This window comes from Meleagris gallopavo, chromosome 20 (assembly GCF_000146605.3).
Source record: "Meleagris gallopavo isolate NT-WF06-2002-E0010 breed Aviagen turkey brand Nicholas breeding stock chromosome 20, Turkey_5.1, whole genome shotgun sequence".
NCBI lineage: Eukaryota > Metazoa > Chordata > Aves > Galliformes > Phasianidae > Meleagris > Meleagris gallopavo.
The window spans coordinates 231,997-259,837 of NC_015030.2; the positions used below are offsets into that span (position 1 = coordinate 231,997).

The following is a 27,841-nucleotide window of genomic DNA, read 5'->3' on the forward strand; positions in this document are numbered from 1 at the left end:
ATATATATATATATATATATATATAATATTATCCTTGTTTCTTCTTCCCACCAAGATCATCAAAGAATTGCTGATCATTATGGAAACAAAGCAGGATATATCTTCTGCCTTGGATGGACAGAGAGTACCCTTTTTATGCCAGAGCATAAGTGATCGTATGTTGTTTCCATATGATAAGATTGATATTTACTCCACACTGAATGAATTCACATGCTTGCAGGTTACTTAAAATGGTACACGATGTTTTTCATGATCATCCATTGTTTGAAACATTTTTTGTAAAACATCTATTTGCTTCTCCCCCCAGGAATACATTGTAATGGGACTTTTGATCAGTTTGTTTGCTGGCCGTACTCAACCCCAGGAAAAGTATCTGTTCCTTGTCCTTCGTATTTGCCATGGTTGGAAAATGGTAATGTAAAAGTTGTAATTTTTCTTAGAGTTTATGCTGGCAATCCAGACACGTGACAAATACTTTTGGTCTATTTTGTGACCAGTGACTTCTTTTCAACTCTTTTCTGACTTGACAAACAGAATTACAATCAATGTTTAGTTATTTACTTTTTTCTGCCCTTCTTTACCACTGATGGAGTTTTGTGCTTCACCTCTGGGCTGTCAAAGCAAAATTTCCAAGAATGCTTAATTGTACAGTCAGGCCTTGATTTGGAGTTCAGCTTCTGAGATGCCTACTGATCCAAGAGACTAAGCACTGGAATGGAATAGACAATCTAATGGGTCTGAGCAGTCTGCCCTCCAGTGCAAGGTGCTCCACCAACAGCAAGTGGTGCATAGAACAAAAGGGTTTTCCAAGCTGTGCTGTGCTGGACAGAGTGGAGCAGGAAGGCCCTCCTGGAAGGGAAAAATATTAACATCTGCAGGAGCAAAACGATCTGAAAGCAAATAGCGTTCCTTTTCTCCAAAAGAAATTAAAAAGCATTCTTACCAGTACAGTCTAGTGATTCTGAATCCGGCTTAGTTTTTTTTAGCTACATATGGTTTTTGTAGTCATATTTGTATTACCTCTTAGAAGAACCAATTGTGCTTGATTTTTTTGGTTGGGAATCTACCATGGGCTGCTTATCCTAGCTTTCTCCAGTCCACCCCACAAAAGATTTAATCAAAAATGTCATCATCTGTCTTTTTTGGGACTGTTGAGCTCCAAAACAGAGAAGACCAACCTTTATCTATTCTCTCAAATACCTGCTTCTTCCAACCACTTGTAACAAATTCAGCTGTTCAAATAAACATGGTAGCATCTTACTTCCCTCCCTGTAATAGAGACTTTCCTTTTTTTTTTTTTTTTTTTTCCCCCCCATTGGAAAACTAGAGTACTCTAGAACTAAGATTTTGGGTCACATTTCATAGGAACTGCTTATTTTTTTTCAGTGTCTAGATTAAGTATCTGCTCCAGTTATGGTCCACATAAATTTTAGCCCCTTTTCCTGGCTCTAGAATCCCAAGGCCCATCCTCACAGTCAGGCTCCTGCATGGTCTTTCTGAAGATTAGAGTATACGAAGTGTTGCCAAAATTCTCCCTAATGCTAATACAGAAGAGCTCACAAAGCATTATTTTGTCTCTCCCACTTTGTATCTGGCATTGGTCAGTTTACTGCCTCTAGAGCTAGCCTAGCAATGAAGTGGGACTACACTACAACAGAGCAATTTCTGAAAGAAAGCTTAGGAAGGTGGTTCTCTAAATAACATAAACACTATGATTCCTCCTGACCTGATCTGACATGAACTTCTGGGATCCCTTAGCTTTTTGTTCTAGACAGGAACTTTTTCTTCCTCTGATATGTTTTTACTTTTTAAAGAGATATTTGTCATATTGTATAAATCATGTCCTTAAAGAGTCTCCATCTCTGTACGGTATGCCAGAATACTCGTAAACGTGGAGATTGTTTCCTGCTTGGGGAATCTGTTAAAACTCCACTACATGTTGGAGCATAAAATGTGCACTGAACTTGGACAGGCAATCCTCACACAAAGCTCCTGTGCCATCACAGCAAACTGAGCTCCAAAAACAGTTCCTCTCAGTTCCAGTCATTCAAAGTAAAATTAGATATTCTGGTGGTTGCTGCTGTATGGACAACTGTTAAGAGATCCCCGCTTAGCCTTCTCTTCTCCAGACTGAACAGTCCCAGGTCTCTCAGTCTTTCCTCATAAGGGAGATGCTCCAGGCCCTGACCATCTTTCCCCTGTGTGCCTTGAGCTGAGGAATCCAGAACTGGACACGGCACTCCAGATGTGACCTCACCAGAGCAGAGCAGAGGGGAGAACCTCTCTCACCCTACTGGCCACACTCTTTGTAATGCACTATACATCACTGGCCTTCTTGGCCTCAAGGGCACGCTGTTGGCTCATGGTCACTCTGATGGTTACCAGAATCTCTAGGTCCTTCTCTGCAGAGCACCTTTCCAGCAGGTCAGCAACTGTCCTGTACTGATGCATGTGATTATTCCTCCTCAGGTGTAGGACACTTCACATGTCCTCTTCACTTTTTGAATCTCATAAGGTTCCTTTCTGCCCAACACTCTAGTTTGTCCAGGTCCCACTAAATGGCAGGACAGCCTTCCAGTGTATCAGCCACTCCTCCCAGCTTTGTATCATCAGAACATGCTGACGGTGGATGCCGTCCTTTCACGTAGGTCACTGATGAAGATAATGAGGGAAGACTTGACCCAGCACTGTCCTGTAGGGAACACCACTAGCTAAAAGCCTCCAACTAGACTCTGATTCATTGATCACAACTCTCTGAGCTCTACCATTCAGCCAGATCTCAGTCCACCTCACCATCCACTCACCTATCCTACGCCTTGTTTCACAACAAGAATGTTGCGGGAGATGGTGTCAAACACCTTGCTCAAGACAAGATACGCAAAATGCACTGCTCCCTCCCCATTGGTCAAGCATGATTACCCCTTGGTGAATCCACGTTAACTACTCCTGATAACTTTCTTCTCTTCTAATTTCTTGGAGATGGCACCAAGAACAAGTATCTCCATCACCTCTCCAGGGACAGAATTGAAGCTAACTGGCATCTTGTTTCCCAGATCCTTCTTCTTGTCCTTTTTGAAGACTGAGGTGACACTGGCTATCCTCCCTACTTTCTTCTGCACAAATGTGAAAAACATATTGTCAAAGACAAAATAAAAGGTGTGGGGTTTTGTTTTGTTTTTGTTTTGTTTTTTTTTTTTGGTCTGCATTTGAGCGAGGGTTTATTGCTATGGTGTAAGGGAGAAATCCTTAGAATGTTCATCAAAAATGAAATCTTTATCTTTACCTTTAAGACTAAACCTCTATTTACTTTCAGGAAGTGCAGGAAATGTATACAGAGTCTGCTTAGACGAAGGAACTTGGCAAATGAAGGAAAACTCCACAGACATTTGGCGTGACAGTTCAGAATGTTCTGAGAAAAATAATCTCCAAAAAAATGTAAGCATGATGTTTTATACCATGGTTTAATACTTTAATCTTCATAATCCCTTCTTGAATAACTGATAAAATACTTCTGTTGAATACCTGCAAAAGATGTTCAGATTTCATTTGGATTACCAAATTGAAAGCTGCTAAGAAGAAGCAGAGGAAGAAAGATTAAGGAAGGAGATTCTTGCTTTAGATTAGACAAATTGTTTTCTGTTTAGAGTCCAGCATTCACATGTGCTGAATCCCTCCTAATAAAATTGAAATAAAAAGCCTGCAACTTGTCTAGCAAATAGCTTACAGGACTGGAAATCGGCCAAAGCCAGACTCCCAACCCCCGTGACCTCCTGAGCCTTTTAGCACAGCAGTTCAAGTTGGAAACCAGGGATCCTGATGCCTTGCCACTTTGCCCAGCTGTGCAATGCCTGGCAATGAATGCAACAGTTTTAGATAACAGTAAAGCATGTGACAACGGGTTTCAGCTTCTTGTAAGTTCTTTTGCCACACTGTTCAGCTTTGCTGATCTCAAAATGAAGTCTGTTTGGTGAGCAGTATTACTACTGAACACTTTGTTAATTTAGCTTTTGTTACTTTGGTAAATGCTATTAATGTTTATTACTTTATTGATTTTATTTTTATTAGTAATTTATTGATCATGTATTATTTATTAAGCAAGATTATTTCAGGATTACCAAGACCTTAATAAACTCTTTATACAGTGAATATATGGTTATCCAACCTCACAGTTTAGTCAAGTGTGATAAACTTGGAGTACTTCGTTTTTCTGCAGGCCGTTGACTATCCTGGATTGTAAACTTGTGGGTGGAAGACTACCACTTTAATTCATCAGGTGTGACAACAAGAGAACAAGAGGTTTCTCTGAAAGCTTTAGCCAGCTTTCCAAACAAGCCTAAATGTGTGTTTATACCATGTAATTATATTTAGTCAAAAGCCACAAGCTGTTAGGATTAACCCAGAGTTTGTATCCACCCACATCTGATGAATCAACTTCATTTCATTTGCTTCAGATTTGAATAAATGTCACAGCCAATATAATTCATCCTATTGGAATGTTTTCATGGAGCTGAGTGACTAATGAACATCCGTTGGGAATCTCCTGCTGTGCCTCTGGGCATCCTCTCCAAGGGTTCCACCAGCAGGCACAGCTCACTCTGCTATCCAGATAGTGCTTATTAGCATAGACTGATTTAAAGACAACTAACTGGCAGGAGGAGAGTGTGATAATCTGTGGCTGTATGAGTAAATAGTTCACACAGTTAACAGCAAAGGTGTTGCCAGACAAACCCCAGCCCAAATAAAACTCCTTAACACCTGTGTAGTATTAAGAAGCAGGCAGTCTATTTCAATCACTCTATAGATACAGTTGACTCTGAAAATTGTACTCGCAAGACCAGTGTGTGTCTTGTCTCCCCAGATCACACAAACAGTGATTGCATTTCAGTGTATGGGTGGAGCTCACTCTGCAGTTATTAAGCATTAGGATCCATTTCATGTACGTAATTGTTTTAATGATTAATAGTCATTAAGACTCAAAATTGGATTTGTGCAAGAGAAATCTGGAAATGGGATCTTGAATGCCTTCAAATCTGAGAAGAAACTTAGTCTGTTCTCGAGGGTCTCTCCCACAAGGTTTTCATGAGGAAATGCAGGGAACAGACATCAGAAATTTGCCCTGGCTATGCTGCAACACAAATAAATTGGACTCAAAAGCTTCTACTTACCTGCCTGCATATACATATGCAAAGCTCCTCTTTCTTTTTTCTTTTCCTAGGAAGAAGAACATAAATTACTTACCACACTACAGTTGCTGTACACTATAGGATATTATTTTTCTCTCATCTCACTTGTCTTAGCTCTCCTTATACTTTCTTTACTCAGGTTAGTATGAAATTGCATGCATTTTTAAGTATAAAACACAATATCCACATTGCTGTTTTTGCATAGTTAGATTTCTTATTTCTGATGTAAGTTATGGAGGAAATTCCTGTATAAAATCAATCGATGCCAACAATATGACTATAATGGTATTTTTTGTTGTTGCTTTCTTTGAATTAAATATACTCCAGAGGATTTATACATTTTCTTCCCCACAGAAAACTTCACTGCACAAGAAACTACATCCATATGAATTTATTTGCATCTTTCATCTTGCGTGCCACAGCCATTCTTATTAAAGACAGTGTACTCCACAGGATTTACTCCAAAAGACCAAATGATGAAACTGGATGGATATTATACCTCAGTCCTGAGGTAACTTCTTAATTTGTTGCTAATAGTAAATGTATAATCCCAGTGGCCATAACAGTTACCAATATAGAAGTTTGCCATATAGCTCCAAGTTTTAAGGTGTTTGTTAGTTGAGATTCAAATCTCAGGCAGTCTGGAAAAACTGGGTTCATAAATTATAATGCACTCATTAAAAAAACAACAAATATACTAAAAAAAAATCTATAGTTATGTTTAGATACTTCTACTTAAGCAGAACAGTTTTTTCACTACTTGTAGCATTAGGAAGAATTCAATACAGTTATTCAGCGCTTACATAAGAACTCTTGCATTTATTCATTTTAGGTATGCATAGCAAAATGCAATGTACACAAATACTGCATTTAACACTATGCTTCCAAACAATGCATTTACTGTGAAAGTACATGAAGGGGAAAACAGTTCAAAGGCTTTTCAGTACTAGGAAAATGTGCAAATTTTCAGAGTCAGTATTGAACACAACAGTCATTGCAGAGTTATTTTCATAGAATCCCATATGGTTGAATTGAAAGGGACTTCACAGCCTCCCCAGCCCCATCCCTGCCATGTGGATTGGCTCTCCCCCCATCTCAGGCCCATCCATGGTTTTTGGGCATCTCCAAGGATGGGGAACCCACAACTCTCAGGGCAGCAGTGCCAGGACCTCATCACTTCTGGGTGAAGAATTTCCTCTTAGTAGCTAACCTAAATCTCTCCACTTTCAATTTAAAACCATTGCCCTTGCGCTGCCGCTATCAGACCATGTAAAAATGGGTCTCTCTCCTGTTTATAATCTCCCTTTAAATACTGAAGAGCCTCAGTAAGGTCTCTTTGAAGCCTTCCCTTCTCCAGGCTGAACAAGATGAACTCCCTCGGCCTTTCTCCATAGGAGATGTGCTCCAGCCCCCTGAGCATTTCCATGGCCATTGTCTGGACCAACTCCAACAGATCTGCATCCTTCTGCTGGGGGCCCCAGGCCTGGGCATGTGCTCCAGGTGGGGCCTCACAAGGACAGAATAGTTCTGCTGATCTGCTTGTATACCAGGAATACTTATCTTCTAGTAAACAATGAAATTAATACTCCTCAGTACTTCCCCTTGTTCCCAAGAATCAACTCCTGGCATGAACTCTGAGTTGTTTTCAGAAACATAGTGCATCCTGTGTTGGAAAGGATCCACAAGGATCATAGAATCGTAGAACTATAGAATGGCTTGGGTTGGAGGAACTCTTAAAGATCATCTAATTCCAGCTTCTCTGCAATGGGAAATCATCAAATCCAGCTCTTGATTCCACACTATTCTAATATCAATTCATATTCCAACATTTCACCAAATGCTTTTTGAACTCTGGTTCTACCCCTTTTTTCTCCAAAGGCAGAGACAAATCCAACCTAACTGCATCACACGTTTACCTCTATTCCCAGGAAGTCCAGATCTCCCAAAATAACAGCAGCTTAGAATCTTGAATTACATATGACTGAAATACATACGTATCACAGCCACATACTGGTTTTAAAATGATTGCTGAAGTAACAAGGAAAAATCAGGATTTGTCAGAGTTTTTGTGTATTACAGTGGTTCCTGGTCTTTCATTCCTACAGATTTTAATCATTTGCAGAACTGCTCAGTTTTTCATGCACTATTTTGTTGGAGCAAATTATTTTTGGCTATTAGTAGAAGGAATTTATCTGCATACGTTATTGATTACTGCTGTGTTCTCAGAAAGAAGACTGCTGCAGACATATATAGTGATAGGATGGGGTGAGTACCTATTCTTGATTCGGTGGTATTTTTTCAAGTCATTAGTGAATATTTGGTAATGAAAAGAGGAAAAAAGGTTTTATTTTTGTTCTGAAACCAGCATTTCTCAATAGAAGTATACTAGAAGTGATGTGTTAGTTGCAGCTCAGTTTGAGTTGCAGATAGAGGTAATATCTTGGTTTACCTGAAAACAATAGCCTAATAGAATGAGAAGAAAATTTACTACATTAGGTAACATTCTCTACCAGTGTAGAATATTAAAGCATTATCAGCACCTTCAGTTTCTTCATTTGAATTAGAGCATCTATGTGGTCAAGATATCTACACATTAAACGCTTTGCTTTTATGTATTCACTTTCTGAGCTCAGCAAAACTTCCTGAAGCTCTAAAGTGTGCTTTAAATTAGAGGACTGTTCAAAACACTACACGATTCAGATCCTGTATTTCAGGTATTTTTCATGGAAGAAAGACAACATAAAGGCAGTATGTATGCAGTTAAAAGCATTTTAACAATGTTGTGTAAATTATTTTCTCTTTTTCTTTTTTCATACGAGTAGCGCATAACTGGACAGTCTTGTTTGTTGCTCACTTACCATAATTCTGTATACAGCCTGAACAAAAGGAAAAGTCAAGATTTCCTAATTCCCAATAATGATCTAAAATCTACCCATACAACTTGAAAGTCTTAGAAAGTTTTTTATGAAGATTTAAAAATATAATCTTAGACAATGTGTAGGTTTGGTACAGGACTGATTCATAGCTGATGGAGTGACCTGAGGAGGATGATAGGCTGGATGGCCATAAGAATATCTGCTGATCATAAAGCTTTAATCAGTGTACAGATTTACTAGCTCACTCACACCATTTAATTTACTTTTTCAAATGTAAAATTGCATATCCAGTACTGTAGGATACATATATATCTGTATATGCATATATGAATGTATATATATACGTGTATATATATATTTAAAACAAGAAAAAGAAAAAAAATGTAGTAAGGAAAATTATTTATAAAGGATTAAGCTGTAGTGGATGACTATGTAGTTAAAAATAAATTATTCCATATTTTCTCTGCTTTATTGCGTACTAAAATCTCTACCCAGGATAAAGAGGTAAATCTTAAAGATCTGTTTAGACTCAAACAAAGAAAAACAAATAAAATGTCAGCTAGGATCGAAATTATAATAATTACAATTGGGATGGAAAAAAAAAACATTTAAAAATGCTAAAAATAAATTTTTGTTTATTGTTATAAAGGCTGTTGTTATAAATTCCTTGTCAATTTGACAGTAGTTTACATCATTCAGTTCCAGATGTCTAAAATTGTACAAGACTGTAATAATCACAGGCAATTGAGACAAGTTCCTTTTACTTCTTTTTGGTACTTGTGCTATCTCTTGCTATTTTGAATAAGAATTGTGTAGCATCTAAGAAACAAATATCCTTTTGGAATAATTTCTAGAATTAAGTGAATTTCAGTTAAGGCCACGTTTCCTGTGTTTATGAATGTATTTATTAAATAAATACACATATATTTATGAAATAGGAACCATTCCTATAGAAAAATACCAATTCCTTAATCAAGATTCAAAACAGGGTTTCAGCATAAACTGGGAAATTTTACTGAACTAACACACATCAGTTCCTTTTGCTAAACAAATATACTGCTCCTTAAAGTATGTATTGATCTCTAATGCTAAACTAGATTATATCTTAAGGTTAGTCTATCTGGTAGAGAGAGGGACTCATTTTATCTAACCAAGTTAAATTTATGTGGGTAATATCTACATTCTTCCTAGAACTAAAAGAAGAAGACAAGAAGGAACAGAACTGTAGAGATCATCTGGTCTCATCACATTGCTAGACATAGTGAGCACTGTCCAGACAAATTTATTTTTGTATGGAAATCTGTTTTATTTATTTTTAATAAAACGGTTTTCCAAAAAGAACCTCTGCTTCTTAAAACAAACAAACAAGCAAACAAACAACCCCCCAAAACAAATAAACAAAAAACAAACAAAAAATCCACACCAAAACTTCACTGAAAATGACCACTTTTGGTGTTTCATTGGAAAGTTTGAATTTTCCTATGTCCTAAGCCCTTTCCTCAAAACGGCACCTGCTTCAAATTTACATGAGTTTGCTCAAAACCAGTAGAGTTCTGATTATTTGAAGGAATGGAAATGCCACTACTTGTTTGTGTGCGCATTTCAGTGCTTGACTGCTCTAACTGTGAAGAATATTTTCCTTATATCTGATATGAACTTTGCCTGCTACAGCTCTTTCTTCTTTTCTACCACTCTTTTGCTGTGCACCTCCTGCTCCATGTGCTTCTGCTATCGTTAGTATTGAAGACAGCAGTTAGGCTTCCTCTTAAACTTTTCTTCTTAAGGCTGAAGACATTTAGTTCTATTAGTCTCTTCTACGTGATGCACTACAGGTCCCAGTAGCCTTGGTGGCCTCTGCTGGAGTATTCGTATTTCTTTTAGTTTATCTACATCAGAGACTTAGAAAATTTAGGCTGATCAGCAGTGTTTATGTATTTATGTATGTGCACACGATTTGCACACTGAAAATGTGATATTCAATTATACAATGAATTTCTTATTTTCTTTGAGGTGCAAATGGGGAGAAACAGGAAGAGGTTGATTTCTGTACAACATCTAAGTAGAATGCTGAAAATCATATTGCACCAGGGTCCATAGTAGTGTGTCTTTATTTTGTATGAATCATTCTGCAAGCTTGGCTGTAATAACTTTTTTCTTACAGTTGTTCCTATTCTGTTTGTCGCCCCCTGGGGAATAAGCAGATCAAAACTGGAGAACACAGGGTAGGTTACTAGGCTAAACTATCTTAGAATACTGGTTTTCAGTTTGCTTATTTTTTTCCAGAAGCTTTTGACAATAACTGACAAAACTATTGACTACTGGATTATATTAAGATTATACAGCACATAATAAGACTTGCTAGATTTTAAAGGTTCATTTTATTGTTTTCACATTTAACTACTGGAAAATTCATTGATTCAATTATACATATCAATTATACAAATCAAGAAGGAAAATGAACATTTACTGTTTCTCAAATGAAAACCATTGTATCTATTTTTCACACATGTGAGGCAATTTTCCTGTACAAACATCTTCCCTGAGAGTGTCTTATCAAGAAAAGGAGACCAGTGCTTACCCTGAAGACCATCTTTGGTTTGAGTTTTATTAACATCCAGTGCCAGATTGGAAAAAAATATTAGTTACAGTAGATAATGACAAAATCTGATATTCACAAAAAGTTGAACTTAAATGAACGTATTCTGTGTGAATTAATTGCTGAGGGTAACTTGCGTTGGTAGCCATCAATTTTCTAATTTTCTGGTCTTCAATTTTCTACTTGGGTCACATAGACTTGGTTTTTCATATCAGATTTATTTTCTTTTATTCTCTTTTCTTATTTGTCGTTCCTAAAGAGTTTTGTTTGGAATAACCATATGCTTATTAGGCAACAACATCAGGAACCGAATTACAGTCTCATAGAATTAGAGGTTATACAGGCCTTAAATGACAAGCCCTTGTCCCACAGGTTTACAGCAAGCTAATTGGCAAAAAAAGAATCACAGAATCATGAAATGGCTATGGGTTGGGAGGGATGTCAATGATCATCCATTTCTACCCCCTGATGTAGGCAGGGTTGCCAACCACTAGATCAAGCAGCAGATAATGAATATGTGCACTGGACAAATCAGAAGTGTAGAGGAGAAAAGGAGACATTTTCCTGCTGACAGGAAGATAGCCAGTGCTACACTCATCTACAAAAAGTGCGTGTGAAACCCAGGAAACTATAGACATATTATTCTAACCTCAGTTCCTGGAAAAGCTATGGAGATCATCCTGGGAGATGTGAAAGGCAGCTTAAGCTGCTATAGCTACAAAGCTATTATCAGGCATAGTCCACATGGATTCATTAAGTGAAACTATTACCTTAGTGGTTTCATCTCCTTCTGTGATAAAGTATTCTGCTTGGTGGATGCAGGGAAAGCAGTGAACATGATCTTTCTGGATTTTAGTAAGGCTGTTGATACTGTTCCTTATGGCTTCCTTCTAGAATAATTGTCCAACTGTGAGATAAACAGGTAGACACAACACTAGGTGATGAATTGGCATAATGCTAGAGGTCACAGTGTTGAACTGAATGGGGCTATGGTGGATAGTCACTAGTAGAGCTCCCCAGACCTCAATTTTTATCAGTGATCTGAATGCAAGAGTGCAGTGCATCATCAGCAAGTGTGCTAATGAGTCTAAAGTGGGAGGATTTGTTAGCCCTCCGGAGGGACAAGTAGCCTTGCAGAGAGATTTACATAAGTTGATCATCAATGTCACGAAATTCAAGAAAAGCAAGTGCCAGGCTCTGTGCCTGAGACAGAATAATGCCAGACACATTTATGGACTGGGAGATGAATGTCCAGAGAACACCCTGCAGAAAGAGACCTAGAGGTGCTGGTCGATAGCAGGCTCAATGTGCATCATGCCAACAGTATGCCTTGGCAGCCAAAAGGACAAACTGCATTTGGGGGTGCATTAAACGCATTTTAGCCAGCCAGAGATAATTCTCCCATTATATTTAGTGTTAGTGTAGTCTCACCTTGCATATTGTGTACAGTTCTGCTCTTCACAATATAAAAGGATATAAAGGTTCTTGAAAGCATCAAGAGGAGGGCAACAAAGGTAAAAGAGCTGGAAGGCATGTCCTCTGAAAAGTAGCTGAGGACACTTAGATTGTCTGTTTTGGAGAGAAGGAGGCCAAGAGGTGACCTCATTGTTATCCACAACTCCATGAGGAGGAGAAACAGAGGGAGGTGCTGGGCTCTGCTCCCTGTTAACTGTGTTAGTGGGGATTTCAGACTGGATATTTGGCAAAATTTCTTTAACTGTGATGATGGTCGAGCAATAGAACAGGTTTCTGAGAGATGTGGTTTGTGCCCCATGCCTATCAATGTTTGTGATGCATTTGGATAATGCACTCAATAAGATACTTTAACTTTTGCTTAGCCCAGAAGCAATCAGGCAGTTGGATTTGATCTCTGAACGTCCTTTCCAACTGAACTATTCTGTTCCATTCACAGTCTGTATGCATACTTCTTAGTTAGTTCAGAAGTTACAATTCAGGTTTACTCTTTTCCAGTTCATGGTTTTAGATGACTAAATTTGGGTAAGATGTGTCCCACTGTGAAGTTTCAGTGCCACTTGCAGTTGTAGTGTAGATCCAAAGGCAGAATTCACCAGATAGTTTTGATGTTTGCAGCCTATGGAAACGTCTCTCAAAATTCTAGTAGGAAGATCTTCACAAAATGTACAGTTGTTTGTTATACTCTTCACAGTTTAATTCAATTTCTCTTGAATACCACCTAGAAGTTTAAACTTAGTCAAGTTTCCTTTGAAATATGTAAATGCGTTATTTAAGCTTTCTTACTTATTTCCATGAAAACAATATAATATTTTTTTAAATTACCTTGCAGGTGCTGGGGAACAAATGAACACATGGGAATATGGTGGATCATTCGAGGACCGATGTTGTTTTCCATTGCAGTAAGAACTATTTTATCTGTTCCTCGCATGATGGCTGCATCAAAAGTAACATCTCTTATTTTATCACATTGGCCCCTCATGCATGAAAAAGTGTTCCATAGCTGCAAATTTACTCAATCAAATAGCATTACAGTGTTCTTTGTATCTGTTGTAATTTCCATGGAAATAAATAGGAAGCATTACTTTCAGAGAATCCTATATAGCATACACAACTTTATCTATCGTGATCCTTTCTATAAATGTAATCCAATTGTTGTATTAGAGGAGATGAGGCAGAAAAGATTGTAAATGAGATTTCTTACTTGCTGTCAGTGCACACAGCTTCACATTATAAATCTGTAAGCAAGAAAATTTTCAGTGTCAGCCTCTCAGCTGTGTATCTATGCAGTGACTTCTGCAGTGCTCTGCACAAACTAACACAAAACCCACTAGTACCTGCTTCTTGTATTTTTACCATTCGTTATTCAGTGAACAGGTTACTTAGGACAGTACTACCATGTGGTGAGCAACTATAGAGTATGTCGTACAATAACAAGGATACAAAGAAGTAGCAACAAAAAATATTGATGGTCATAGGGAGAAAGCATTCATCTAAACAAGCACCAGAATAATGTAAAAAAATGTAGTAAGGCATAACAAGACTAAGATATGTTTTCAAAAAAAGTTTAAACCTGAAATTGGGTGGTAATGAAGACAGCATGATCAGAACAATTCCTGAGGATATGATTACAAACACAGAATTCTGATGAGTGACAGTTAGGTAAGTCCCCAGAACAACTTACATTTCCACAGAGTCAACAAGGCATAAAAAAGATTAGAAGAATAGATGATTTGATCAGCATCCTGCTAATTTGTCTAGCAAATATTGTAGAGAAGAAATCCACTTTACTTATGCTAGGACTGCTCAGACTGTGATACTGAGGAACTGATGCATGTGGAAAGAAGGGTATAATTTTCTGTCATGCTGTAGTAGAGATGTAGCAATTAAGACTTTAGAGAAGAAGCAGTGGACTGTTTTGCTTCTACTGAGCTGGAAAGAAGCACATGAGAGAGAAAGGGGATGTAGCTGGGACTGAGCTGTGAAGCAGAGTGGCACACTTAATAAGCAGTCAACAAGAAGTAAAAAATTTGATGGGCAACAGAACTCTCTCTGTCTCTCAAAAGGCAGTGGAGAGAAGAGCCAGAAAAGAAAGAATCGTATCATAGAATCATCAAAGAATCATAGAGCAGAACTGCCCCAAATCTAATGGAGGGATCACGATCGACAAAGTCCAGAACTTCAGATCCAGAGGGGATCTAAACTAATAAATAATCAATATGTATTTTCTTTCAAGGTTAATTTTGGCATTTTCTTAAAAATTCTGAGGATGTTGATTTCCAAACTAAAAGCCCAGCAAATGAGCTTTCATGACTACAAATACAGGTATGTAATACATAACAAGAAACCCTAGTCCTTTTTATTTTCACAGCATCAGAATGTTCCCATCATGTCCTTGCAGATTACACACTTACCTACCCACCACTGCCAATGTAAAATATATTCAGAATAAGATATACAGAAGCCAGCTGGGAAAACAGGCTCCGCAAATAATATCTTATCTGAGTGATAAAGATAGGTCATTATCTGTGTGTTAAACTCCTCAAGGAGTTTAAAATGCAGTATGGATTCTTCTCTCGGGTGTCCAGAATGCACATAAAATAGCCTTGACTGGGGTCACTTCTTTTTTCTGTGATTGTGACAAAGAGCCCTCAAAAGAAGAAATATTCAGAAGATCTATGAAATGTTCCTAGTTTCCTTGGTCACCAGCACCTACCTGTTTTTCACAGACACATGCACCGTGCAAACTTACTGAGTTTGCCCCTCTCCATCAAGATCATTGATTAAAATGTTCAATAAAATTGGCCACAGTACTGAGCCCTGAGGAACACCACTTGTGACTGGTTGCCAACCACATTTAACTCTATTCAAAGTGACCCTTTGTGCCCAGCCATCCAGCTGGGCTAGCCATCCATTCAAACTATGAGCAGTCAGTTCTTCCAGGAGAAGCGTGTGGGATACAATATCAAATGGCTTGCAAAAGTCCAAGTAAACAATATCTACAGCTTTTCCCTCATGCACTAAGCAGGCCATCTTATTATAGAAGATCAGGCTAGTCAAGAAGGACTTGACTTTCATAAACACATGCTGACTGTGTCTGATCACTTGGTTGTCCTGTACATGCTTTGTGATTTCACCCAAGATGTTCTGCTTCATGACTTTCTCTGCACAGACGTCACACTGACAGGTGTGTTAATCCCCCAGCCCTCCTTCCTCCCTTCTTACAGGTGAACATCACATTTGTCAATATCTAGCGAACTGAGACCACCCTAGTTAGCTGGGCAATCATTTATGGAATCATTTCCGTGTAGATCCACTTTCAATTTTGCACTAAGGATGTTGAGAAATACCATAGTTAAATATTTTCTTTTTAAGACTGGCAAGATCTACACTTGTGCTGATTCCATTGCTGGGGATCCATGAGTTTATATTTTCCTTCATCACTGATGAACAAGTGGAAGGATTTCCAAGACACGTAAGACTTTTCATTCAGCTGACAATGAGTTCATTTCATGTAAGTACTGTTTTGCAAGTTCTTTTTAGGTGTTACATATCCACCACCTATATATGTTGCTTATCTGTAGATTCCACAGGCATATAGCATCCTTTTAAAATAGTTTACTGTGGCCTATAATGTCTTTAAATATACAGTAGAGATGATAAAAAATACATGGAGTGTTCAAAACATGGTGACCCCAAAGTCCAAAAAAAGGAGTCTGATGTTATCAGACAGAGTATAACCTGTGTTCTCTGATAGTAAGTGACAAATCTCTGACCTGAAAGCAGAATAAAACCAGCCTATTTTAAGTAGTGTTTCATGTAAATTAATTCTTAAAAAACACTGGGCAGAATTTTATTACAATTTTAAAGTGACCTCTTGATTTTGTATTAAGGAGAAGCAGGTTGGACCTGGATTCATGTTTTTCAGCAAATTTTGTATATTCAGCATATGTGTCAAATACACCACAGTGATTATGTCATATCACATAATAAGAAAAGAAAAAAAAGAAAAATAAGAGAAAATGGGCACAATACCTGGAGATACAAGGAACAGTTTCACTCCATTTTGAGTAATCATACACTTGACCATACAACGGACAGTAAACCTGAGATGGTCCTTCCATTTTGGCTTTTTCCAAAAGGAGTTGAACTTGGACTACATGTCATCTGAAGTAGTTTGGTGAGAAGAGATACAGACCTGAAGAGTAAAATGACAGTCAGTATAGTTAAAGCATTTTCTGTGAGGATAAGCATCGGGGTGGGAGATAGAATTTAATATGACTATCAGGCTGATGTTCTTAGGCAAGTATGTTGAAGACAAATGTAGCACATGAACCTTGTCAGATTCCCTGACTCACGTGAGTCATGAGCCATGTGCTGCTCAGCAGCTGTAATCGAGGCACTTCCATAAATGCCTTCAGGAAAACTCAGAGAGTTTGGATATTTTATTTGAGCAAAAACATACATATAGACTTCAAGGCACTTACGTATTCTAGGACACCACATTTCATATGTAGGCATCAGAGATGTCATCCATGATGCCTTTTTAAGAGCTACAATTTGGAGTTTAAGTATAAACTAAAAAAGAGTGGGTTTCTGTGATTCATCTCCAGTGAATTCAGTGAACAGGTATCAGTAAAAAAAGTCCACTTTGGCACACCAGACCCCTGATCACTGCACTTGTCTGGAAAGTGGAGTCAGCACTGGGGAAGTGCCCCAGGAAAGCTTGCAAAGAATTGTTTTCTCCTGTTCAAGCACAGTTGTCTAAGACAGCAACCAAATCTGCAAAATGAGCTGAGAGGAAGGAGGATAAAAAAGTATCAGAATCTATGCCTAAGTGGTACAAGCAGCCAGCTGAGAAAGAGATACTTTGAGGCTTTGGTATTTGCCCCTGAGTGCTGATAACATTCACGAACATAACTAGAAACTTAAAAAGAAAGAAAGAAAAAAAAAAGCTATTAAAGAATCAATATTTAGAAAATCTCAGCACTTGCCTTAGCCATCCTAGAATCATAGAATTGTTTAGGTTGGATGGGACCCTTTGAGGTCATCTAGTCCAGTTCCCCTGCAATGAACAGGGACATCTTTAGCTTGGATCTTTGAGTCTCCTTAGCTTGGAGGAGACAGAGAGGTGATCTCAATGTTTCTAACTATGTAAAGGGTGAGTGTCATGAGGATGGAGCCAGGCTCTTCTCAGTGACATCCAATGATAGGACAAGGGGCAGTGGGTGCAAGCTGGAACACAGGAGGTTCTACATAAAAATGAGAAAAAAAGCTCTTCACGGTGAGGGTAACAGAGCATTGGAACAGGCTGCCCAGAGAGGCTGTGGGGTTTCCTTCTCTGGAGACATTCAAAACTGCCTGGACAGCTTCCTCTGTGACCTGGTGCTTCTGCTCCAGCAGGGGGATTGCACCAGATGCTCTTGCATGGTCCCTTCCAATTCCTAACATACTGTAATTCTGTGATCTATAGCTAGGTCAGATTGCTCAGAGTGCCATCCAGCCTGACCTTGGAAGTCTCCAGGAATGGGGCAGCCACCTCTCTGTGCAACCTTTGCTAGTGACTCACCTCTTTATCATAAAAAATTTTTTCCTTATATTCAATCTAAATCTCTCTTTTAGTTTGAAACTATTTTCCCCTTGTCCCATCACAAAAGATCCTCCTCAAGAGTATGTCTCCTTCTTTCTTATGACCCCCCTTTAGATACAGGCCACTCTCAGGTCTCTCTTGTCCTATCCCTGGTGGTATTCAAGGCCAGGTTGGATGGGGCCTTGGGCAGCCTGGTCTAGTATTAGATATGGAGGTTGGTGTCTGCCTGTGGCACAGGGGTTGGAGCTTCATGATCCTTGATGTCCCTTCCAACCCAAGCCATTCTATGATTCTATGATTCTCCCTGGAGCCTTCTCTTCTCCAGGCTGCACAGCCCCAGCGCTCTCAGCCTGTCCTTACAGGGGAGGTGCTCTATCCCTGAGATCATTTTTGTGGTCCTCCTCTAGACGTGCTCTAACAGTTCGACATCTCTTCTGTACTCAGGACTCCACATCTGGACACAGTTCTCCAGATGAAGTCACACCAGCACAGAGCAGAGGGGGAGGATCCCCTCCCCTCCCAACTGGTCATGCTGCTTTGGATGCAGCCCAGGCACATGACTGGCTCATGTCTAGCTTGCCATCCATCAATACCCCCAGGTCCTTTTTGGCAGGGCTGTGCTCCATCCTTTTGTCCCCCAGATTGTTCTGGTAGTGGACATTGCCACAACCCAGGTGCAACACGTTGCGCTCATATTTGTCAAACCTCCTGAGGTTCTCCTGGGCCCACTGCTCAGCCTGTCTGGGTCTCTTGTGGATAGCATCCCATCCCTCAGGCGTGTTGACTGCACCACACAGCTTGATGTCATCCATGAACTGTCTGAGGGTACACTCAATCCCTCTGTTGATGTCGTTGATGAAGATATCAACCAATACACCGGAGGGACACCACTTGTCATTGATTCCATCCAGACCACCACTCTCTGGTTACATGCTCAAACTTTCCCAAGTAAAGAAAGACCTTTGCTGCTGTCTCCTGAGAGAACTAGGCAATTCACAATATACCAAAAATTATTCAGATGAATGAAAATGTGGTTCATTCCTGTGATACCCCTCTTGAAATGTCTGTGCATCAAACTTTTCTACTGAAAAAATATTATCAGTCCTCATCCAAAGTTTGGCTCCATTTCCCTAAAGGATGAATATGTTCATAATAACTGCAAAGTGACAATATGGCCTCCTAGATGTAAACTTGTAAGGTACAAAACTTGTGAAAAAACTTACAGAGCAAAGAGAAGATTGTCAGTGTACATACATGGGTGGAACAGATAGATAGGCAGCATCTGCAGGCAAAAAATATTTCTCACCTATACAATCAATGGAGTGTTTTAAAGATGTTTATGCACTTGACTCCCTTCCAGTTTTCCGCCTTAGTAGTGAGTAAATATGCACCAACTTAAAGCAGTGAAGGCATAAGTATAGTGCTGGTAGCTCTGCACACTTATATCCTGGGCAGCAAACTTGAAGGTGTAAAGAAAGCATGCTTCATTATAGAGGTTAATGCTAAATAGTCCAAATTCCACAGCTAGCCATTACTGAAAATGAATAGTGAATCTCACCACTCTCACCATCACTTACGCACAACTGCACTCGTGTTTATGGTAACTTTATTCCGCAGTTTAGAAAGGCTAAGGAATGGACATATCAGTCACTGCGCTGCTGTATGCATCAATCCATGTTATACAAAGTTGCTGAGTATTGATTTTTTACATGTAGCACTCCAATTTAACTACCTTTCCAGGTAGTTTGAGGAACCGGGGTGCTCAGCATGGAGAAGGCTCCATGGAGACCTCACTGTGGAATTCCAGAACTTCAGGGAAGCTGATAAACAGGAAGGAGAGAGACTTTTTACATAGTCTGATAGTGATAGGACAAGGAGGAATGGTTTTAAACTAAAAGAAGGGAGATGTAGGTTAGATATGAGGAGGAAATTCTTTACCTAGAGGCAGAGAGGCCACAGCACTGCTGCTAGCCTGAGCTGGGGGCAGCCAGCCCATGGCAGGAGGGTCAGGGGGGCTTACAACCTTACAACCATTGCATGATTTATTCAACACTCTTGCCCTGCCTTACCTTTCAGCCTTAATAATCTCAGTGATACAACACATCAGCGTCCAGGTCTTCAGTCTTTAATGAGGTGCCCGGGAATTCTTCAGGCCAGAAGTCCTTCTTGCTCACTAACTCAGTCCTTTTGCTGCCTTTGGTAGCCTGAAATATGAAGGCATCAAAGCACAGTTCCTAGAATTTATTGTAATCTTAATTTTCAATCTGTATGTATGCTCCAGTGCCCTGGTGTATGAATCAGTGCTTTGACAGTGCAATTTGAGCCTCTAATGAAAAATTTCCACTTGAGCAGAAAAATGTCCAGGCAGGAAGAAGGGAATTCATGTGGAACCATCCCCCTAAGAGGACTGTTTGATATGGTGTTGAAGTGTATGTTAGACATATCCTTACTTGGAGAGGTTGCAGGGACTAGTGTTATTTTAAGCAACATAATCATTTTAAATGAATTTTTTATTGGACAAGGAAGCATGATATAGAGGACAGCTTACTCAACCCTGCCAAAAAGCACAAACTTCGTTCTATTTAGAGGAAGGTGCACGTGCTCTGCTGTATGACAAGCTTTAGAAGCAAAACTTCTTTTCAGAATACCCAGAAATCTTGGGTGATGTTTATTGTAGATTGTCATTTTTAGCCACAGCATTATTTGCTAAGGGATTAGTGAAAAAACATATAAACTGTACCCAATTACATTTGTTTAGTCTGTAAATCTCCTCAGTAGTTTTAAAACTCAGTTAAGCTGTTTTGTTAAAGAGCCACCTCTGGATCTTCCCTGGAGTCTTTAACTTAAACATTTTCAAAAAGCACAACAAAAGCAATACAGAAATCAGGATATAAAATGAACAGCAAATACAAATAACCACCTTCTGATGTCATTTTACAGTGTTTCTGTGCATCATTCTGTGCTTTAATTCACATGGGGGTTGATAAACCTCCATTCAACACAGAGATGCCACCAGTACTCACAAAGCCTTCTCCTGTTCAGGCGACTACTTGCCATGTCTCTTAGCAGCACCAAATACAGTCCCTATTTCTGCTAGTGAGTTTCCATGGTGTAAGAGATTAGAGACACATGGCATTTGTGTCCAATGAGAGAACAATCTTCAGATGAAGAAGTTCTGCAAAAAAAGCTCTTTTTTCATATGTAGTTCTGCATAAAATCTGCTTTTTAAAGCCAACTTGTATTTAATCAACATAAACTCTCTCTGTGGAACAATATTCAGATTTATTTTTTCATAATACTGTGAGATAATTCAGATGCAGAGAATCATTTGAAAGTTACACTGACAAAGGATATGTCAGAAGCACATAGATCTTGTAACCACTATCCAGGTGAAGCATGAAAGATGATAGAATTAAAATATTCACAAAAAGCACTTGCAATTGGTTTTTCTCCTGCCCTTACACACCTGGCATGACAGAGAGGGGGTTTTCTTCATACTTACTGAACACATGCTTAGGGAATTACTGGCTCTAACTTCTTCAGGATTGTTAGAAAATTCCTTGTAGGTTCAAACTGCTATTAGTCAATGGTAGACATCATAAAAATATTAAAGCTGCTGTGAATTTCATTGTAAATCTGAGAAAAACAGAAATATTTCTGGGAGGGGGAAAGAAAAAGTATGAATGCGAAAAAGAATGATATCAATTTTATTACATATTTAATATTGAGTTCTGACATGCATTTCAGTTTGTTTTACCATGTCTAGGAACAGGAACTGCACTATAACAGTGATAGTCTGAAAAAAAGAACTATGTGGTAGTAAAATACAGATTAAACGTAAGAACAGATAGGGTTGCAGAGCCTCCATTCTTCAGCATCTGCATCAAAACACTTACAAATGTGCCCTACATTTGCTAAGGCATCACACAAAAATAAATTGATGAGTACTTGATAACAGTGATAAATTAAGATGGATAACTAGTTTGCATTCTGAAAATTAGATAGCACTGCATGTTTGTAGTGCCATCTCTACACTAAACCTTCAGATAACTAACTTTTCCTTCTTACTGTTTGTCTCCTACAGGGTTTTTTTGTAGCAGTTTTATATTGCTTTGCAAATGGAGAGGTAAGAGATGGCGATATAAGTTTTTGGTTAATTAATTAAACATATTATTGACACCAAGAAGGATGAAAACACTGACTAGGTCTGGTTATTGGAGAGCATACTTACATCTTTTAAAGCTTATGTAATTGTTTTGTATAAAGAAAGCAAGACTTCTCATATTCAAATGGATTCAAATGCAAAGTATTTTCAGTTAAGCTTGTGTTAATATATGGCACTATGGAGGTATAGATACCCTACAACATGAAATATCACTGAATGCTTATGGTCAACCCCCTGAACCCCACTCCTTTACACAGATGAAATCCCAGATTATATCCTTGGCCAGGCTAAACCCTACAGTCTAGGTAAAGCTGCAAAATCTGGCATGCTTACATGGTAAAAAGCAACAAGCTGAAAAATCAGTTTCATGTGTGCACTGCAAAGAATATCTCTGAATTTGAGGTGAAGGTAGTTCTTGACTGGAGGTTGTTTTCCACTAAGCCTCAAGGGTCAGTTTGAGGGTTTTGTTTGCGCCATGCCAGAACTGAGACAGATCATTAATGGTTGTTGTGCAAGGAGGTGCCAGTAGAGAAATCACAGAACAAATCACAAGGGACCTCGGGAGAATCCCAGTCCAATCTCTTGTTCAGTGCATTGTGGAGATGGAATTCAGAGAAGGTAGGTCATGGCTTTGTCTAGCAGGGCTTTGAAAACCATAAAGTGCAGAGGTTCTGCCACCTCTCCTGTCCTCTGCTCTAGTGCTTCCCTGCTATCAGCAGGAACTATCTTTTCCATAGCTCCAGGTAGAACATCTCCTATTTCAATTCATGACAACTATCTCCCGCATCAAAAAACACCTCAGTAGAGTACCTAGCTCCAAATCCCCCACAATCTCCTCAGAGGCTACATTCAGAACTCCACTGAAGCCTTCCTCCTCTGCAGAATGAACAAGTCCTACTCATGCAGCCTCTCCTCAAAGTGCAAATGCTCCAACACTGTTCCCTACTGAAAAGTCCAAGCTTATCACCATATTTGTTACACTGAGGGGCCCAATATCAGATACAGTGTTCACATTGAGTAAAGGAGTATAGCCACTTAATCTCCTTATCTGCAGCCCAGTTTACTGGAGGCCTTCATCGCAGCCACAGCTGCATGCAGTCTTGGCATGGCCACACCAGCCCATTACAGGCCGCCTCCGGAAATGAGGCTTGTGTAGGCTTAGGAATTCATGTCACAATTTTAAATATTTTCTAAGTTGAAGCTTTCTGTTTATACCTCCCTTATAGTCAGCCTGGGTGCAGCTGATGTGGTATACACTGCACTTGTACTGTGTATACTGTGGTATACTGACACTTGTACACGACTCTGAACATCTTTTTAAAGGCAAAAAAATGATATGAGCTGTATCGAAAATGTAGGGCATGCACTCCTAATATTTAACCAAGAAACCTGGAACAACTTCCAAATTACTGTCAAAGACCTGGTGCTCGTCTGCAGCATAGGAGAACTTGTCCAACATTTATGAAGGGCACAGAACTACTAGCAACACTCATCAGCAGTTGCCAAACATTCTGACGGTTGAAGTGGGGGCTGCTCCTCTGCATGGGCTCTGAGGCCTGATTTCCATCTGCAGAGCTGAGCTGGGGTCGGGGCAGGGAAAAACAGGACATTGAGTGTTGGGGATTTAAGGCAGGCTGCCAAATTAAAAAAAAAACAGCAAAACAAACCCGATCTCCAAGCATAACACTCTGGAAAAGCCACACAGTCCTCATTTCCACAGCCCTTGGGGTTTTCCTCCTCTTCACTTCATCAGGCTGTAAACATGGAAGGCACTTGAGCTCTCCCCTCACACAATCAGGGTCACAATACATCAAATTACAGAGAGGGATTCAGGCACTGGAAAAACTTCCCTGAGTTTGAGTGAAGAGGGTGGGAGCCTGAAGGCTCCCTTAGCAAACAAGCCCATTTCTGCACTACAAGGACCATCATAGCTGCAAGGTGATTCCAAAGGGACAAGACACTCAGCACTTCTGCAGTCCCTCTCCTTTAATTGCCAGTGTTTGGATGAGTGCACTGCTGGGCTGGCATAAGACATCACCTGTTTTCTCCTCCCCTCAGGTAAAAGCAGAACTCCACAAGCAGTGGTCCCGCTTCTTGCTGGCAGAACCCTTTGGTCGTAAACTCTGCTTTCTTGGGCAAAACATCAAATACCTCAGGAAATGTTCACAGAAAGAGAAAAAACAGCACCTCAGCAGCAACCACTTGTGCCTGGAGGTGAATGAGCCCTGGGGCGTGAAGCTACAGCAGTTGCTGGCAAAGCAGAGGGCAGTTCCATGCACAGAGCAAGACCGTGCACTTCCATCTCGTCTGCGGGCAAGTGTGTCAGACAGCAGTGAAGGAGAAGTGACCACTGGAGAGACAACTGAGGAGGTGGTCTTTGAAGAAAGTGAGATCTAGAAAGAAGTCCACCAGGACAGCACCTTCCAACAGCCACAGTATTTCAAAAGATCATCTTCTTTCATCTCCAGGCTGCACAGATCTCTGTGATGTGCAATGCAGAGAGAAAGCAGTCCTACTTCTTACAGCCTCAGCTGTATCACCTCAACTGCCTGTGAAAAATTTGAACGTTCCTAACCCGTGTGGCTGGGGAGGAACAGGTGCATCAAAAAATCCTTTGGGTTGGCCAATAGAGATAATAACATGCTGAAAGGGATGTACACAGGGGAGCAGGATGTATGCTGGAAATGAACAGACTGGTCATTTTCCCCCCCATCAGCTTCATCCATACATGTCCTATTCACACAACAAAGTTGTTTGTTGTTTGGTTTTCTCTTTTATAGTTGCGTTTCATAAATAGAGACCGAGAGATTTTTCTATCTGCAGATTGAAATAATCCCTCATCTCAAACAAACAAACAAACAAAACAAAACAACAAAACAAAACAAAAAAACCATCTAGCTCCAGGTTAACCCAAATGCATTTTATTTAAGCAACACAATATGGTTGGGATGAAGCAAATTTTGGCTTGGATGCTTAAGCTTCTTCCCTTATGATCTAGTGCTAGAAATGCCTATATGAACTGACAGATCAAAAAGTATTTGTTCTTTTTAAATAACCAAATGAAAAATTTTGACAGAAGTATTTTAGTTTTCACTATTTTTTGGCACAAACCACAAACATTCTGATACATCTGCACATTAAATTACCCTACCTGTCCTGAAGATATGCGTTATGACTGACCTAAATAACAAAACAGATCAGTGGGCAGTGCTGCTTCCACCTTCCCCGAGGTACCCAGCATGGATAGTGGATATCTGATTGTGTCTGCATCGAAAGATGATTGTGAAATTTATCCACTAGTATTTAAAAAGAGTCATGTTGAAATTTTCACTGTCATACACAGTGTACCTGGGGACCTGAGGAATTCAAGTTTGTTAATATCTATCTGATGAGCCAGCCTGCAGACTTGCCAACACAAGCCATGTGGCATACTGAAAGGAGAAAGAAAAAGGCAAAATAATGATTAGCAAATAATATTTATCTATAATATAAATCTATGCTCCAGGCACACACACTGTAATCACTGAGCCAGCAGCAAGTTATATAGCATTTGTTATGATTATCTCCTGTACTTTGCTGGCAGACACTTTGAATGTTTGCAGATGTAATAAAACACAGCAGATGTCCCCTAAGCAAAGTTTAGATCTGCCTGTGGGCTCTGTTCTCCCATTTTTCCTTCTCCCCACCAGGTGCCAACACTGCAGCTGGCCTTCCCTGCCCTTGCTTCTCCCCACAGTGCTGCTCTGTCCCCAGACCTCTGCTAACACCTTTAGAAATGGCACTTTTTGGAGAGAAGTGGCCTGTATCTTCGTTACGTTGTTTGAGCAGATTCACTTTGTGTAGATTATAAAACTTACCAATGTTACCTGCTGTGATATACTGCTTTTGTGCAGAGGTCAGATAAGTTCACTGAGGAGTGCCAGATCAAGAACACATTTGATCAAATTTCTGGTACTTTTCAAAAAAGTGTTTCTTTTACAGTTTTATCAAAGTTAAAAATTTAGTCTCTTTAGTGTATGTAGATAACATATTATTAAAAAGTAAATATTTGATAAATATGAAAATATATTCTCATTTTTTAAAGGCTTTTTTTATAAAATGTCTGTTTTGCTTATATCATTTTAATGCAATGAATTACAGGCACCCAGCACTACATATCTGCTGATGTCTTCTCAAATTTAAAGATTTACTTCTTCCAGAGATATTGTTTATGCTATTAAAAAGCCTTCAGCAGTTTAGAATGCATTTTACAGAGGTGATAAAAAATGTGAACAGTGTAAGAAACTTATAGTATCTCAGTAAAGTACCTTTTTACTATAGAGTGTTTCTGTTTCCATTTCAAATCTTCACAAATCCTATGCTGTGCTAAGCAAGTTGGAGTACATTCATAGTCAGTTCCAAAGTCACACAGAACAGCTGCGAGATGCAACTGCTGTAAGCCATGTCATTGCAATTATCTTCAGGAAATTAAGTGGGAGCTGCCACACCATCAGGCCATGTCTGTCAACTCAGCTTCTTCTTGTATCATGTGCATCGCATTCAATGGTTATTTTCTCCCATCACAAATAAATTCATTTCAGCATTTAAAAGGGGATTATAACAGGAGGGGAATCAACTTTTTACAAGGGTAGGCAGTGATAGGACAAGGGGAAATGGTATTAAGCTCAAGAAGGGAAGGTTTAGGTTGGATGTCAATGGGAAGTTCTTCACAGATAAAGTAGTGAGGTGCTGGAACAGGCTGCCCAGAAAGGCTGTGGATGTTCTGTCCCTGGAAGTGTTCAAGCCCAGGTTGGATGGGCCCTGGGCAGCCTGGTCTACTACCAGATCTGGAGGTTGGTGACCTTGCCTGCAGCAGGGGGGATGGAACTTGATGATCCTTGTGGTCCCTTCAACCCAAGGCATTCTGTGATTCTAAAATTCTGTTTTACCCCATTCGGTTTTCTTTATTTCTCTGGAAAACAACACTGATTTTATGCTCAGCAGAATCTGCAGACAACAGCAACGGTCTTGGGCTTCTCACCATCCCTCCAGGAGTGCCCTCTTCCTTTTGCATAGCTGAGTCTCTCTGGGGCTGACTGAGATTTCTGTCTACACAACAACCCTTTTAAACTCCTGATTTTACAATGTTCCATTCCTCACAGCAAGATTCCTTCCCTGCCTGGAGAACCTTATTATTGCCAAAGACGAGACATGACTTGCAGGGATTCTGCAATCCAACTTCATCAGGCCCTAACCACGGGCACCACATGGACCGTATCAGTGGCAGAGATGAAACAGGCTGCAAGAGTGATTCTGGCTTCTTTCTTCCCTTTCACTTCTCACATCCAGATGCTTCTTCCTCTCCTCTGTGCTTCAGGGCTGGTTCTTAGGTCTCTCTGTAGAGTGCTTTGGGATTGCAGTCTCATTTGCAGCCTAAAAAGTTTTCCCTCATTTTCACACATTTGAGTATCATTCAAAGCTTCACAATAGATGAGGTCACAAGGAGTAACTGCCTTAATTTTCTTCTTGATCAACACAATAAATTGCACTGTAATTGCTTTGAGATTTGCACAGCAGGAGACGTTGCTTTCTACCTCCCACTCTTTTACAACCCAAGAAGTCATGTGCCAGATGTCAGCCTCCATGTATGAAGTTTATAAAACACTATCTTCCACTCCTATCCAACCTCCCGTCACCCGCACCAGCAGGGTCACAGAGCTGCTGTGCTTCGTAGGGCTCAGCACCTACAGAACTACCCTGGAGGGTTCCCAACAGCTGACCTTGGCATCCTGAATTGTCACACTGGCAGGCAGCTGCTCTGCACCACACGGCCACTCCAGCAAAACTTGTATGGATCTTGCTAGGGGGATGGTTTAGAGGGCTCTCACCCTTAGCAGCTTTTGTTGCTGCCTTGCAGCACCACTCATCTGCCAGACAGCAGCTGAGAGGTTCTCCCTGCAGCTCTGGAGTGCTCTTGGC

The 27,841-nt window shown here is 39.8% G+C and overlaps 2 protein-coding genes across 2 annotated transcripts in view; one reads left to right on the forward strand and one right to left on the reverse strand.

Annotated features, from left to right (window-relative positions):
* Positions 1-27,841, reverse strand: part of LOC104913726 (myosin-7-like) — a 448,286-nt gene that overhangs the window by 176,529 nt on the left and 243,916 nt on the right. The window lies entirely within an intron of this gene.
* GLP2R (glucagon like peptide 2 receptor) lies at positions 33-26,526 on the forward strand. Its single transcript, XM_010721176.3, has 11 exons — positions 33-412; positions 3,314-3,435; positions 5,216-5,322; positions 5,538-5,694; positions 7,289-7,448; positions 10,221-10,281; positions 12,961-13,030; positions 14,365-14,453; positions 15,504-15,642; positions 21,803-21,844; positions 23,942-26,526. The coding sequence occupies exons 2-11, from the start codon at positions 3,364-3,366 to the stop codon at positions 24,278-24,280; spliced, it is 1,236 nt and encodes a 411-aa protein (XP_010719478.2). The 5' UTR covers positions 33-412; positions 3,314-3,363; the 3' UTR covers positions 24,281-26,526.

Coding starts and splice junctions, on each gene's coding strand:
- GLP2R (XM_010721176.3), top strand. CDS start 3,364: ATGAAGGAAAACTCCACAGACATTTGGCGTGACAGTTCAGAATGTTCT. Junction 7,449..10,220: donor ATATATAGTGATAGGATGGG/GTGAGTACCTAT, acceptor TTTTTCTTACAG/TTGTTCCTATTCTGTTTGTC. Junction 21,845..23,941: donor ATTGCTTTGCAAATGGAGAG/GTAAGAGATGGC, acceptor TCCTCCCCTCAG/GTAAAAGCAGAACTCCACAA.